At 53.9% G+C, this 12070-nt stretch overlaps 1 protein-coding gene across 1 annotated transcript in view; it reads left to right on the forward strand.

The window, feature by feature from the left end:
• Positions 1 to 12070, forward strand: part of LOC133359145 (tyrosine-protein kinase SYK-like) — a 51131-nt gene that overhangs the window by 26321 nt on the left and 12740 nt on the right. Inside the window, exons 7-10 of the mRNA XM_061577544.1 lie at positions 8942 to 9034; positions 10481 to 10508; positions 11152 to 11353; positions 11794 to 12003. Coding sequence (XP_061433528.1) covers positions 8942 to 9034; positions 10481 to 10508; positions 11152 to 11353; positions 11794 to 12003 — 533 coding nt within the window. The remainder of the gene's footprint in view (positions 1 to 8941; positions 9035 to 10480; positions 10509 to 11151; positions 11354 to 11793; positions 12004 to 12070) is intronic.

Consider the following 12070-nt stretch of genomic DNA (forward strand, 5'->3'; position numbering starts at 1 on the left):
AGTACTAGATCTACCGCTAACACTCACCAACTCGCCACTAGTACTAGACCTACCGCTAACTCTCACCAACTCGCCACTAGAACTAGATCTACCGCTAACACTCACCAACTCGCCACTAGTACTAGACCTACCGCTAACTCTCACCAACTGGCCACTAGTACTAGATCTACCGCTAACACTCACCAACTCGCCACTAGTACTAGACCTACCGCTAACTCTCACCAACTCGCCACTAGAACTAGATCTACCGCTAACTCTCACCAACTCGCCACTAGTACTAGACCTACCGCTAACATTCACCAACTCGCCACTAGTACTAGTTTTACCGCTAACACTAACCAACTCGCCACTAGTACTAGATCTACCGCTAACATTCACCAACTCGCCACTAGTACTAGATCTACCGCTAACCCTCACCAACTCGCCACTAATACTAGATCTACCGCTAACACTCACCAACTCGCCACTAGAACTAGGTCTACCGCTAACACTCACCAACTCACCACTAGTACTAGATCTACCGCTAACACTCACCAACTCGCCACTAGTACTAGATCTACCGCTAACCCTCACCAACTCACCACTAGTACTAGATCTACCGCTAACACTCACCAACTCGCCACTAGATCTAGGTCTACCGCTAACACTCACCAACTCGCCACTAGTACTAGATCTACCGCTAACCCTCACCAACTCACCACTAGTACTAGATCTACCGCTAACCCTCACCAACTCACCACTAGTACTAGATCTACCGCTAACCCTCACCAACTCACCACTAGTACTAGATCTACCGCTAACCCTCACCAACTCACCACTAGTACTAGGTCTACCGCTAACGCTCACCAACTCACCACTAGTACTAGATCTACCGCTAACACTCACCAACTCGCCACTAGTACTAGATCTACAGCTAACACTCACCAACTGGCCACTAGTACTAGATCTACCGCTAACCCTCACCAACTCACCACTAGTACTAGATCTACCGCTAACCCTCACCAACTCACCACTAGTACTAGGTCTACCGCTAACCCTCACCAACTCACCACTAATACTAGATCTACCGCTAACCCTCACCAACTCACCACTAGTACTAGATCTACCGCTAACACTCACCAACTGGCCACTAGTACTAGATCTACCGCTAACCCTCACCAACTGGCCACTAGAACTAGATCTACCGCTAACGCTCACCAACTCGCCACTAGTACTAGGTCTACCGCTAACACTCACCAACTGGCCACTAGTACTAGATCTACCGCTAACGCTCACCAACTCACCACTAGTACTAGATCTACCGCTAACGCTCACCAACTCGGCACTAGTACTAGGTCTACCGCTAACACTCACCAACTCGCCACTAGTACTAGATCTACCGCTAACACTCACCAACTGGCCACTAGTACTAGGTCTACCGCTAACACTCACCAACTCGCCACTAGTACTAGATCTACCGCTAGCCCTCACCAACTCGCCACTAGAACTAGATCTACCGCTAACACTCACCAACTCGCCACTAGTACTAGATCTACCGCTAACACTCACCAACTCGCCACTAGTACTAGATCTACCGCTAACACTCACCAACTCGCCACTAGTACTAGATCTACCGCTAACCCTCACCAACTGGCCACTAGTACTATGTCTACCGCTAACCCTCACCAACTCGCCACTAGAACTAGATCTACTGCTAACCCTCACCAACTCACCACTAGTACTAGATCTACCGCTAACACTCACCAACTCGCCACTAGTACTAGGTCTACCGCTAACCCTCACCAAATCGCCACTAGTACTAGATCTACCGCTAACCCTCACCAACTCGCCACTAGTACTAGATCTACCGCTAACTCTCACCAACTCGCCACTAGAACTAGATCTACCGCTAACCCTCACCAACTCGCCACTAGAACTAGATCTACCGCTAACCCTCACCAACTCACCACTAGTACTAGATCTACCGCTAACCCTCACCAACTCGCCACTAGAACTAGATCTACCGCTAACCCTCACCAACTCACCACTAGTACTAGGTCTACCGCTAACACTCACCAACTCGCCACTAGAACTAGATCTACCGCTAACCCTCACCAACTGGCCACTAGTACTAGATCTACCGCTAACACTCACCAACTCGCCACTAGAACTAGATCTACCGCTAACACTCACCAACTCGCCACTAGTACTAGATCTACCGCTAACCCTCACCAACTCGCCACTAGTACTAGTTTTACCGCTAACGCTCACCAACTCGCCACTAGTACTAGATCTACTGCTAACCCTCACCAACTCGCCACTAGTACTAGATCTACCGCTAACACTCACCAACTCACCACTAGTACTAGGTCTACCGCTAACCCTCACCAACTCGCCACTAGTACTAGATCTACCGCTAACCCTCACCAACTGGACACTAGTACTAGATCTACCGCTAACCCTCACCAACTCGCCACTAGTACTAGATCTACCGCTAACACTCACCAACTCACCACTAGAACTAGATCTACCGCTAACACTCACCAACTGGACACTAGTACTAGATCTACCGCTAACCCTCACCAACTCGCAACTAGTACTAGATCTACCGCTAACCCTCACCAACTCACCACTAGTACTAGATTTACCGCTAACACTCACCAACTCGCCACTAGTACTAGATCTACCGCTAACCCTCACCAAATCGCCACTAGTACTAGGTCCACCCCTAACCCTCACCAACTCACCACTAGTACTAGATCTACCGCTAACCCTCACCAACTCGCCACTAGTACAAGATCTACCGCTAACTCTCACCAACTCGCCACTAGTACTAGATCTACCGCTAACCCTCACCAACTCACCACTAGTACTAGGTCTACCTCTAACACTCACCAACTCACCACTAGTACTAGATCTACCGCTAACCCTCACCAACTCGCCACTAGAACTAGATCTACCGCTAACACTCACCAACTCGCCACTAGTACTAGATCTACCGCTAGCCCTCACCAACTCGCCACTAGAACTAGATCTACCGCTAACCCTCACCAACTCGCCACTAGTACTAGATCTACCGCTAACACTCACCAACTCGCCACTAGTACTAGGTCTACCGCTAACCCTCACCAACTCGCCACTAGTACTAGATCTACCGCTAACCCTCACCAACTCGCCACTAGAACTAGATCTACCGCTAACCCTCACCAACTCGCCACTAGTACTAGATCTACCGCTAACCCTCACCAACTCGCCACTAGTACTAGATCTACCGCTAACCCTCACCAACTGGACACTAGAACTAGATCTACCGCTAACCCTCACCAACTCACCACTAGTACTAGATCTACCGCTAACACTCACCAACTCGCCACTAGTACTAGGTCTACCGCTAACACTCACCAACTCGCCACTAGTACTAGATCTACCGCTAACACTCACCAACTCGCCACTAGTACTAGATCTACCGCTAACACTCACCAACTCGCCACTAGTACTAGATCTACCGCTAACACTCACCACCTCGCCACTAGTACTAGATCTACCGCTAACACTCACCAACTCGCCACTAGAACTAGATCTACCGCTAACCCTCACCAACTCGCCACTAGTACTAGATCTACCGCTAACACTCACCAACTCGCCACTAGTACTAGGTCTACCGCTAACACTCACCAACTCACCACTAGTACTAGATCTACCGCTAACCCTCACCAACTCGCCACTAGAACTAGATCTACCGCTAACACTCACCAACTCGCCACTAGTACTAGATCTACCGCTAACCCTCACCAACTCGCCACTAGAACTAGATCTACCGCTAACACTCACCAACTCGCCACTAGTACTAGATCTACCGCTAACCCTCACCAACTGGCCTGGGCCTCCTTGACTGGTTCGGATATCCGTAGCGTTCCTTGCGCAGTGCGCCGACCACTGTGCTGCTGCTTCACCCACCCACCCACACAGACATACAGACGCACCCAGACAGACGGGAACAACCATCTGTCATAATTTATTTCAATATTAAATATAGACCAACGGACAGATGTTTTGCCCCGATATTGAATGACCTCTTAATATGAACCCTTGTGTTCAGTAATTCCCGCGCGTGTAAGAGCAGGCAGGGTGAACACACAACAACAAGAGTCGTGAATTTAGAACAAAATAACTACGCAGGCAGTTCGCCTCTTCCTTCCTATATCTGCCCCTCCACATAAAACTAGATACAAGTACAATTTACACATCCCATCAGCCACGTGGCTTTATAGGAGTGCATCGTTTCAACAGCATTGGTTGAATACAAGAAAACTCTGGACCAGATTCGGGACTCAGTTACAGAACCAGTGCTGATGAACTGCCATGTGTTTATAGACAAGGGCCCTCTCTCTGTTAGATGTGGGTCTTAGGTTGACGTAAAAAATATTTAATACACACCACATATGAATCTTAAACTTTCACAGAGACCCAGAGACTCACACAGACACCCAGAGAGACTCACACAGAGACCCAGAGACTCACACAGAGATCGAAAGACTCACACAGAGACCCAGAGACTCTCACACAGATACCCAGAGCCTCTCACACAGAGACCCAGAGACTCACACAGAGACCCAGAGAGACTCACACAGAGACCCAGAGACTCACACAGAGACCCAGAGAGACTCACACAGAGACCAAGAGAGACTCACACAGAGACGCAGAGACTCACACAGAGACACAGAGACTCACACAGAGACCCAGAGAGACTCACAGAGAGACCCAGAGAGACTCACACAGAGACCCAGAGACTCACACAGAGACCCAGCGACTCACACAGAGACCCAGAGACTCACACACAGAGACTCTGAGACTCTCACACAGAGACTCTCACACAGAGACCCAGAGATTCTCACACAGAGACCCAGAGAGACTCACACAGAGACCCAGACAGACTCACACAGAGACCCAGAGACTCACACAGAGGCCCAGTGACTCACACAGAGACCGAGAGACTCACACAGAGACCCAGAGACTCACACAGAGACCCAAAGAGACTCACACAGAGACCCAGAGAGACTCACACAGAGACCCAGAGAGACTCACACAGAGACACTCACACAGACACAGAGAGACTCACACAGAGACCCAGAGACTCACGCAGAGACCCAGAGACTCACACAGAGACCCAGAGACTCTCACACAGAGACTCTGAGACTCTCACACAGAGACCCAGAGAGACTCACACAGAGACCCACACAGAGACCCAGAGACTCACACAGAGACCCAAAGAGACTCACACAAGACCCAGAGACTCACACAGAGATACAGAGACTCTCACACAGAGACTCTCACACAGAGACCCAGAAACTCAGAGACTCACACAGAGACCCAGAGACTCACACAGAGACCCAGAGAGACCCAGAGAGACTCACACAGAGACCCAGAGAGACTCACACAGAGACCTAGAGACTCACACACAGAAACCCAAAGAGACTCACACAGAGACCGAGAGACTCACACAGACACCCAGAGAGACGCACAAAGAGACCCAAAGAGACTCACACAGAGACCCAGAAACTCGCACAGAGACCCATAGAGACTCACACACAGACACACACACACGCACACAGAGACACACACACACGCACACAGAGACACACACACGCACACAGAGACACGCACACGCACTCGCATCGAACCAATGCTGGTGAATCGCCAGATGTTCATGGGCAAGGACCCTCTCGTTAGATATGGGTCAGGTACTGATGTGGATTTTGCAGAAGAAAGCGATGGATAGATGTTGGCTTCTGGTCAATGGATGTTAAATATCCCGTGACGTCAATTGCAGGGCCATGTGTGACGGCATCACGGACCTAAAACGTGTATACGGCCCCTTCTGCATTGCAGCGAGATAGAGGCCATGATGAGCGGTTAGTTCGAGCAAGGATCAGTTGTGAGCACACCGCGCTACGAAACCCAGCCACCCGAGTTGCATTCCCATGCACGGCTAGTATCAGTGGCGCGTGGCGTCCGAAGCGGTTCGTCACCAGTCCCTGGTGTTGCATTGTGGGCCAACGACACTCCGGGCTGACGTCCGTGTGGGGAGGCCTTGATCCGACAGTGAATTTGGCAAGTGGCCTTGATTAATTTATGATTAATTTATGATTAATTTATGATTGTTCTTATTGCTATTCCTGCAGTTGTTGCAAATAGCGACGTCCTTATATATGCAAAAAAAAACAAACCACACAACGCACGGAGCCAATTTACATATTTTGTCGAAGGTCAGTGTCAAATTTTCATTTCCCGTGATGCAAACGAAACGCAATTTGAAAAAAACATTTTATAAATAAACAAACGCGCCCTTCATCAACGCCGCTAAATGTCACGTACGACACGGCGCCGCTGACGCCTCGCCGGGCTCGAGCGCCGATCGATGGGGTGGTGGGGGGTGGTAGGGAGTGGTGGGGGGTGGTAGGGGATGGTGGGGGGGAGCTCAGGACTCTTGGACCCCCACGACAGACGGGGTGGGCGGGTGGGTCGGTGCGTGGGTGGGTGGGAGGAAGAGGGAAGATGAAATGGGAGAGGCAGGAGAGGAGAGTGCGAGGAGCGGAGAGTGGAGTACGAGATGAAAGGGAGCAGGCAGAGAAGAGTGCTGTGGGAGGGGGAGCGTGGAGTGAGATGAGAGGGAGAGCGTAGGAGAGTGCGTGGAGGGGAGTGGAGTGAATGAAGAGGGAGAGGCAGGAGAGTGCGTGAGGGGAGTGGAGTGAGATGGAGGGAAGGGAGAGTGCGGGAGAGTGGTGTGAGTGAGAGGGGAGGGAGATGAGAGGGGAGAGGAGTGAGAGTGCGGGAGGGAGTGTGTGAGGATGAGTGGGTGAGAGGCAGGAAGTGCGTGGAGGGAGTGGAGTGAGATGAAAGGGGAGAGGCAGGAGAGTGCGTGGAGGGGAGTGGAGTGAGATGAGAGGGGAGAGGCAGGAGATTTCTGCTTGGAGGGGGGGATGTGAGATGAGAGGGGATGGTGGGTAGGAGAGTGCGTGGAGGGGAGGTGGAGTGAGATGAGAGGGAGAGGCAGGAGAGTGCGTGGAGGGGAAGTGGAGTGAGATGAGAGGGGAGAGGCAGCAGAGTGCGTGGAGGAGTGGATGGATGGAGCAGGAGAGTGCGTGGAGGAAAGTGGAGTGAGATGAGAGGGGAGAGGCAGCAGAGTGCGTGGAGGGGAGTGGAGTGAGATGAGAGGGCAGAGGCAGGAGAGTGCGTGGAGGGGAGTGGAGTGAGATGAGAGGCAGGAGCGTGCGTGGTGGGGAGTGGAGTGAGATGAGAGGGGAGAGGTAGGAGAGTGCGTGGAGGGGAGTAGAGTGAGATGAGAGGGGAGAGGCAGGAGCGTGTGTGGTGGGGAGTGGAGTGAGATGAGAGGGGAGAGGCAGGAGCGTGTGTGGAGGGGAGTGGAGTGAGATGAGAGGGGAGAGGCAGGAGCGTGCGTGGAGGGGAGTGGAGTGAGATGAGAGGCAGGAGCGTGCGTGGAGGGGAGTGGAGTGAGATGAGAGGCAGGAGCGTGCGTGGAGGGGAGTGGAGTGAGATGAGAGGGGAGAGGCAGGAGATTGCGTGGAGGGGAGTGGAGTGAGATGAGAGGGGAGAGGCAGGAGAGTGCGTGGAGGGGAGTGGAGTGAGATGAGAGGCAGGAGCGTGCGTGGAGGGGAGTGGAGTGAGATGAGAGGGACCCACATTCAAATTCCAGTCTCAAAATCCCCCACAGCGTCGTACACGGCTACATTAGCGGGAGAAATGAATTCAAATCACCCAATTAATTTGACATATTCCGCGCTGTTCTGTGCGGCGCCCTTTGACCGCAGTGCCATAGCACAGAGGCCTCGCGAATGGGGGCCCAGTCTGGGGATTATGCAAATGCGGCGTTTTTTTCTTCCCGGGAAACCGGTCCAATTAACGGCACTCTAATTGGGTATTTAACGTACAGACCTGGCGCATTCTCTCCCCACAGCCCCCGGCCCCCATCAACGCCCGCGCCACACGTGGCTTCTTCGCTCGACCGCTCGCCACGGAGCTCGCGTTGAGCACCGCGACTCGGATGGGCGCTTTGTGTTGTGCATTTTATAACTGCGTTTGAATCACCTTCACCATCACCGCCATCATCATCGTCACCACCAACATCTGCATCATGTAATTTACAACTCTGGGTGTAGTTGATGATTCGACCCATCACCACCACCAATGCCGAAGGCTGGAGACACTGCAGATGTAATAGCACGCAGAGGTGTGGCTGAGTCGGTTGAGTGGGTGAGTGCGTGGGTGAGTGAGTGGTTGTGACCTGTGGTGGTGGTGGTGTTTGAACACAATGTGGATGGAACAGTCAGAGTCGCGTAACCCGAGTCCAGAACGCTGGTGGAGGAATCAATGACTGAAATTCATGAGAACAGTAACCAGGCAGTAGCCATATTAGAGTGAGAAGGAGGCATCCGGCCGCCGATGAATCAGTGAGTTCAAGATCAACAATCACCACAACTGCCGCTTCACTCTGAATTCTAACCACGGCAACAGTATGGTGGGAACAAGGTGACAGCAGCAGCAGGGCTCTGCCTTTGTTCACGTGTAAGAGAGAATGAAAAGAACACGTTGGTTAGAGAACATACGCAGCTTCGTGACATCATCCAAACATGGAAGGGGAAGTGAATAGGGCTTGGGCAGCAGCACGCGTCTCGGCTGGTGAGGACGATGATGGCCGATGGTCGAGACTAAAAACGGAGTGGAAGTTGAGAGGGGTCAATCCACCGCGAAGACGGAGCAGTGAAATCAGCTCGTGGTGATGCGCAGAGCGGTTGCTGGGCAGATTGTCACTTCGCAGGATTCTGAAAGGTGGCAGCGGCTTGTGGAGGGAGGCCTTCATCCAGCAGTGGATTGATCCTGGCTGCTGCTGCTGCTGCTGATGATGGTGGTGGTATTGTTTGTGCCACGTGTCGTTCCCACGCAGCACCGCCACTCAGCGCCTCCATCCCCACAGCCGCGCCGATGGATGACGCATCTGCGCTACTCGCTTCCGCTGTTCCGGCGAGCACCGGCTCCGGTGAGTCTGCCCGTCGCCTCACCCACTCACCCAGCTACCCAGCCAGCCACCCACTCAGCTACCCATCCATCCACCCACCTAGCCAGCCAGCCAGCCATCTACCCAGCCAGCCACCCAGCCAGCCACTCAGCTACCCACCCAGCCATCTACTCAGCCACCCAGCCAACTACTCAGCCACCCAGCCATCTACCCACCCAGCCACCCACTCGGCTACCCAGCGAGCCACCTAGCCAGCCACCCAGCCAGCCACCCAGCCATCTACCCAGCCAGCCACCCAGCCAGCCAGCCACCCAGCCACTCAGCCAGCCACCCAGCCAGCCAGCCACTCAGCTACCCATCCACCCATCTACCCAGCCACCCAGCCATCTACCCACCCAGCCACCCAGCCATCTACCCAGCCATCTACTCAGTCACCCACCTAGCCAGCCACCAAGCCATCTACCCAGCCACCCAGCCATCTACCCACCCAGCCACCCAGCCATCTACCCAGCCACCCAGCCACCCAGCCATCTACCCAGCCACCCAGCCATCTACTCAGTCACCCACCTAGCCAGCCACCCAGCCATCTACTCAGCCACCAAGCCATCTACCCAACCACCCCAGCCATCTATCTAGCCACCCAGCCAGCCACCCAGCTAGCCACCCAGCCAGCCATCTACGCACCCAGCCACCCAGTCATATACCCAACCACCCAGCCATCTACCCAGCCACCCAGCCAGCCACCCAGCCACCGAGCCACCCAGCCATCTACTCAGCCACCCAGCCATCTACCCAACCACGCCAGCCATCTACTCAACCACCCAGCCATCTACCCAGCCAGCCACCCAGCTAGCCACCCACCCACCTAGCCAGCCACCCAGCCATCTACCCAGCCACCCAGCCATCTACCCAGCCATATATCTCCCCACCCACCTAGCCAGCCACCCAGCCATCTACCCAGCCACCCAGCCATCTCCCCACCCAGCTAGCCACTCACCCAGCAAGAAACGCAGCCATCCCACTCAGCCAGTCAGCGCGTGGCACGGCAGGGTGACGCAGTGGGAAAGGAGAAGGCCTTCAGCAAAACATTGAGAGGCAACCGAAAATATCACAATGGGGCCGCACACAGGAGTGACATTGCCTTGTTCAGCACTTTGGAATAACAACGACAACAACAACGCAATTGACCTTGGAAAGTTTCACGCTCCTCAAGACTTTTTGTCAAGAGGGTTCTGCAGCGTTGGGATGATTGGCCATTTCCATTCATGGCGAGTGTGTGGCTGACTGCCTCTCTGTCCGCAAAAGATGTCTGTTGTGTCACTGCAGGTGAGATGTAAATGCCATGTGAATCTACAACGAATTGTATTGACCCACAGAGACCCAAAGACTCACATATAGACCTATAGACCACACACGTGTGCGTACACACACGTGTCTCACTCTCACCTCCGCTTCATCTCTCCGCAGGCAAGAGGTGGAGAATATGACTTCCAAGGTAACGACATTTAATTCCTCACCTCATTCATTCCTGACTCTTTCACCTATTCACTCCTCATTCCCTTGACATCCTGGACACACGAGATTTGTCTTACGAAGGAATCTCTGGGTAAAATATTTGAATAGATAAAATGTTTACTGGTTCATACATGTTTCATTTATAATTCCTGATTAATTCATTCTACATTAACAAATATGAATCGATCATTCATTATTCAATACATCCTCATTAATTCTCCATGTATTCCTCATTAATTCATTACTCATTCAAAATCTGAAAATGTAAGACTCAACTGCCGTGGTTTTAGCCGATGGCTACTCTGGCCGTCACCTCCTCCCGTGCCTCCCCCATCACCCCCTATGCCCCCCCCGCCGCCACACCCCCGCATCGCCCTCGGCACCACTCCACGAGATTTCCGAAGGGATTCTCCCATCGCGTGGCCACTGCCAGCACCACCGCGGTGGTCGCATGAAGCCACTCCGGGAGACCTACCAGCGGATTCCTTACCACCATGCCAGGATGGCCCACAGCGCGATTGGAATGCATGATTTTGACGGAACGTAACAAAAACTAACAGTAAGAAAATGGTTTGACGGCAACGTGCCGAGCTCACGGTTGTCGCGACGTGGTCACCGGGCAGACACCTGGCGGAACCTGTACGAGATCAACCGGCGCGCGCTGCCGCACGAAACGCCGGTGTACAACAGCCTGTACGAGGACCCCGAGGAGGTGCGAGGGCGCGGCATGTTCCTGCAGCGCGAGCGCCTCACCCTCGACTGCGGCAACCAGCTGGGCTCCGGCAACTTCGGCGCCGTCCTGCGCGGCATCTACAAGTTCCAGAAGTAGGGCCCTCGCGCACCCGCGCGGGCGCCAGTGTGGGCGTGCGAGCGAGCTTGCGAGCGCGTGCCTGTAGCCCTGGTGAGCGTGTGCGCGCGTGGAGTGGTGGCACGGCGGTTAGCGCACTGTGCTACGGACCCGGCCACCTGAGTTTGAATCTACCCTTATGGCCTCCACCCAGGTTGACTGCAATGGTGCAGTGTGTAAATATCAGCACTGGGGAGACAAAGGCGGCCGGGCGTAGTGCTGGCCACACCCCCCCCCCCTCGTATGCCGTGCGGGACTAAATAGGCGCTCACTAACAGCACTTGCCCAAACAGTCTGTTAAGTCTATAACGGGGAAATCTTGGTCTGTGTGATTGTGCGATGCGCGGGTCCCCGTGTCTCCCACCTGCTCACCCTCTCGCGTGCCCTCCCCACGTCTCGTCACTTCTCCGGCGAGCAGGAAGGAGGTGCAGGTGGCCGTGAAGGTCCTCAAGCCCGTGGAGAACCAGGAGATGCTGAAGATCGAGCTGATGAAGGAGGCGGAGCTGATGCACCAGCTGGACCACCCGTACATCGTGAGGATGTTCGGGGTGTGCGAGGGAGAGGCGCTCATGCTCGTCATGGAGGTCGCCTACCTGGGCCCCCTCAACAAGTACCTCAAGGAGCACAAGTGCGTGGTGGGGCGCGGCGTGACGCGGCGCGACTCGACAGTGTAGTCCGGGGGGTCCCGACGTGAC

This window comes from Lethenteron reissneri, chromosome 64, assembly GCF_015708825.2.
Source record: "Lethenteron reissneri isolate LAM-NWPU_2019-01 chromosome 64, ASM1570882v1, whole genome shotgun sequence".
NCBI classification, from domain to species: domain Eukaryota; kingdom Metazoa; phylum Chordata; class Hyperoartia; order Petromyzontiformes; family Petromyzontidae; genus Lethenteron; species Lethenteron reissneri.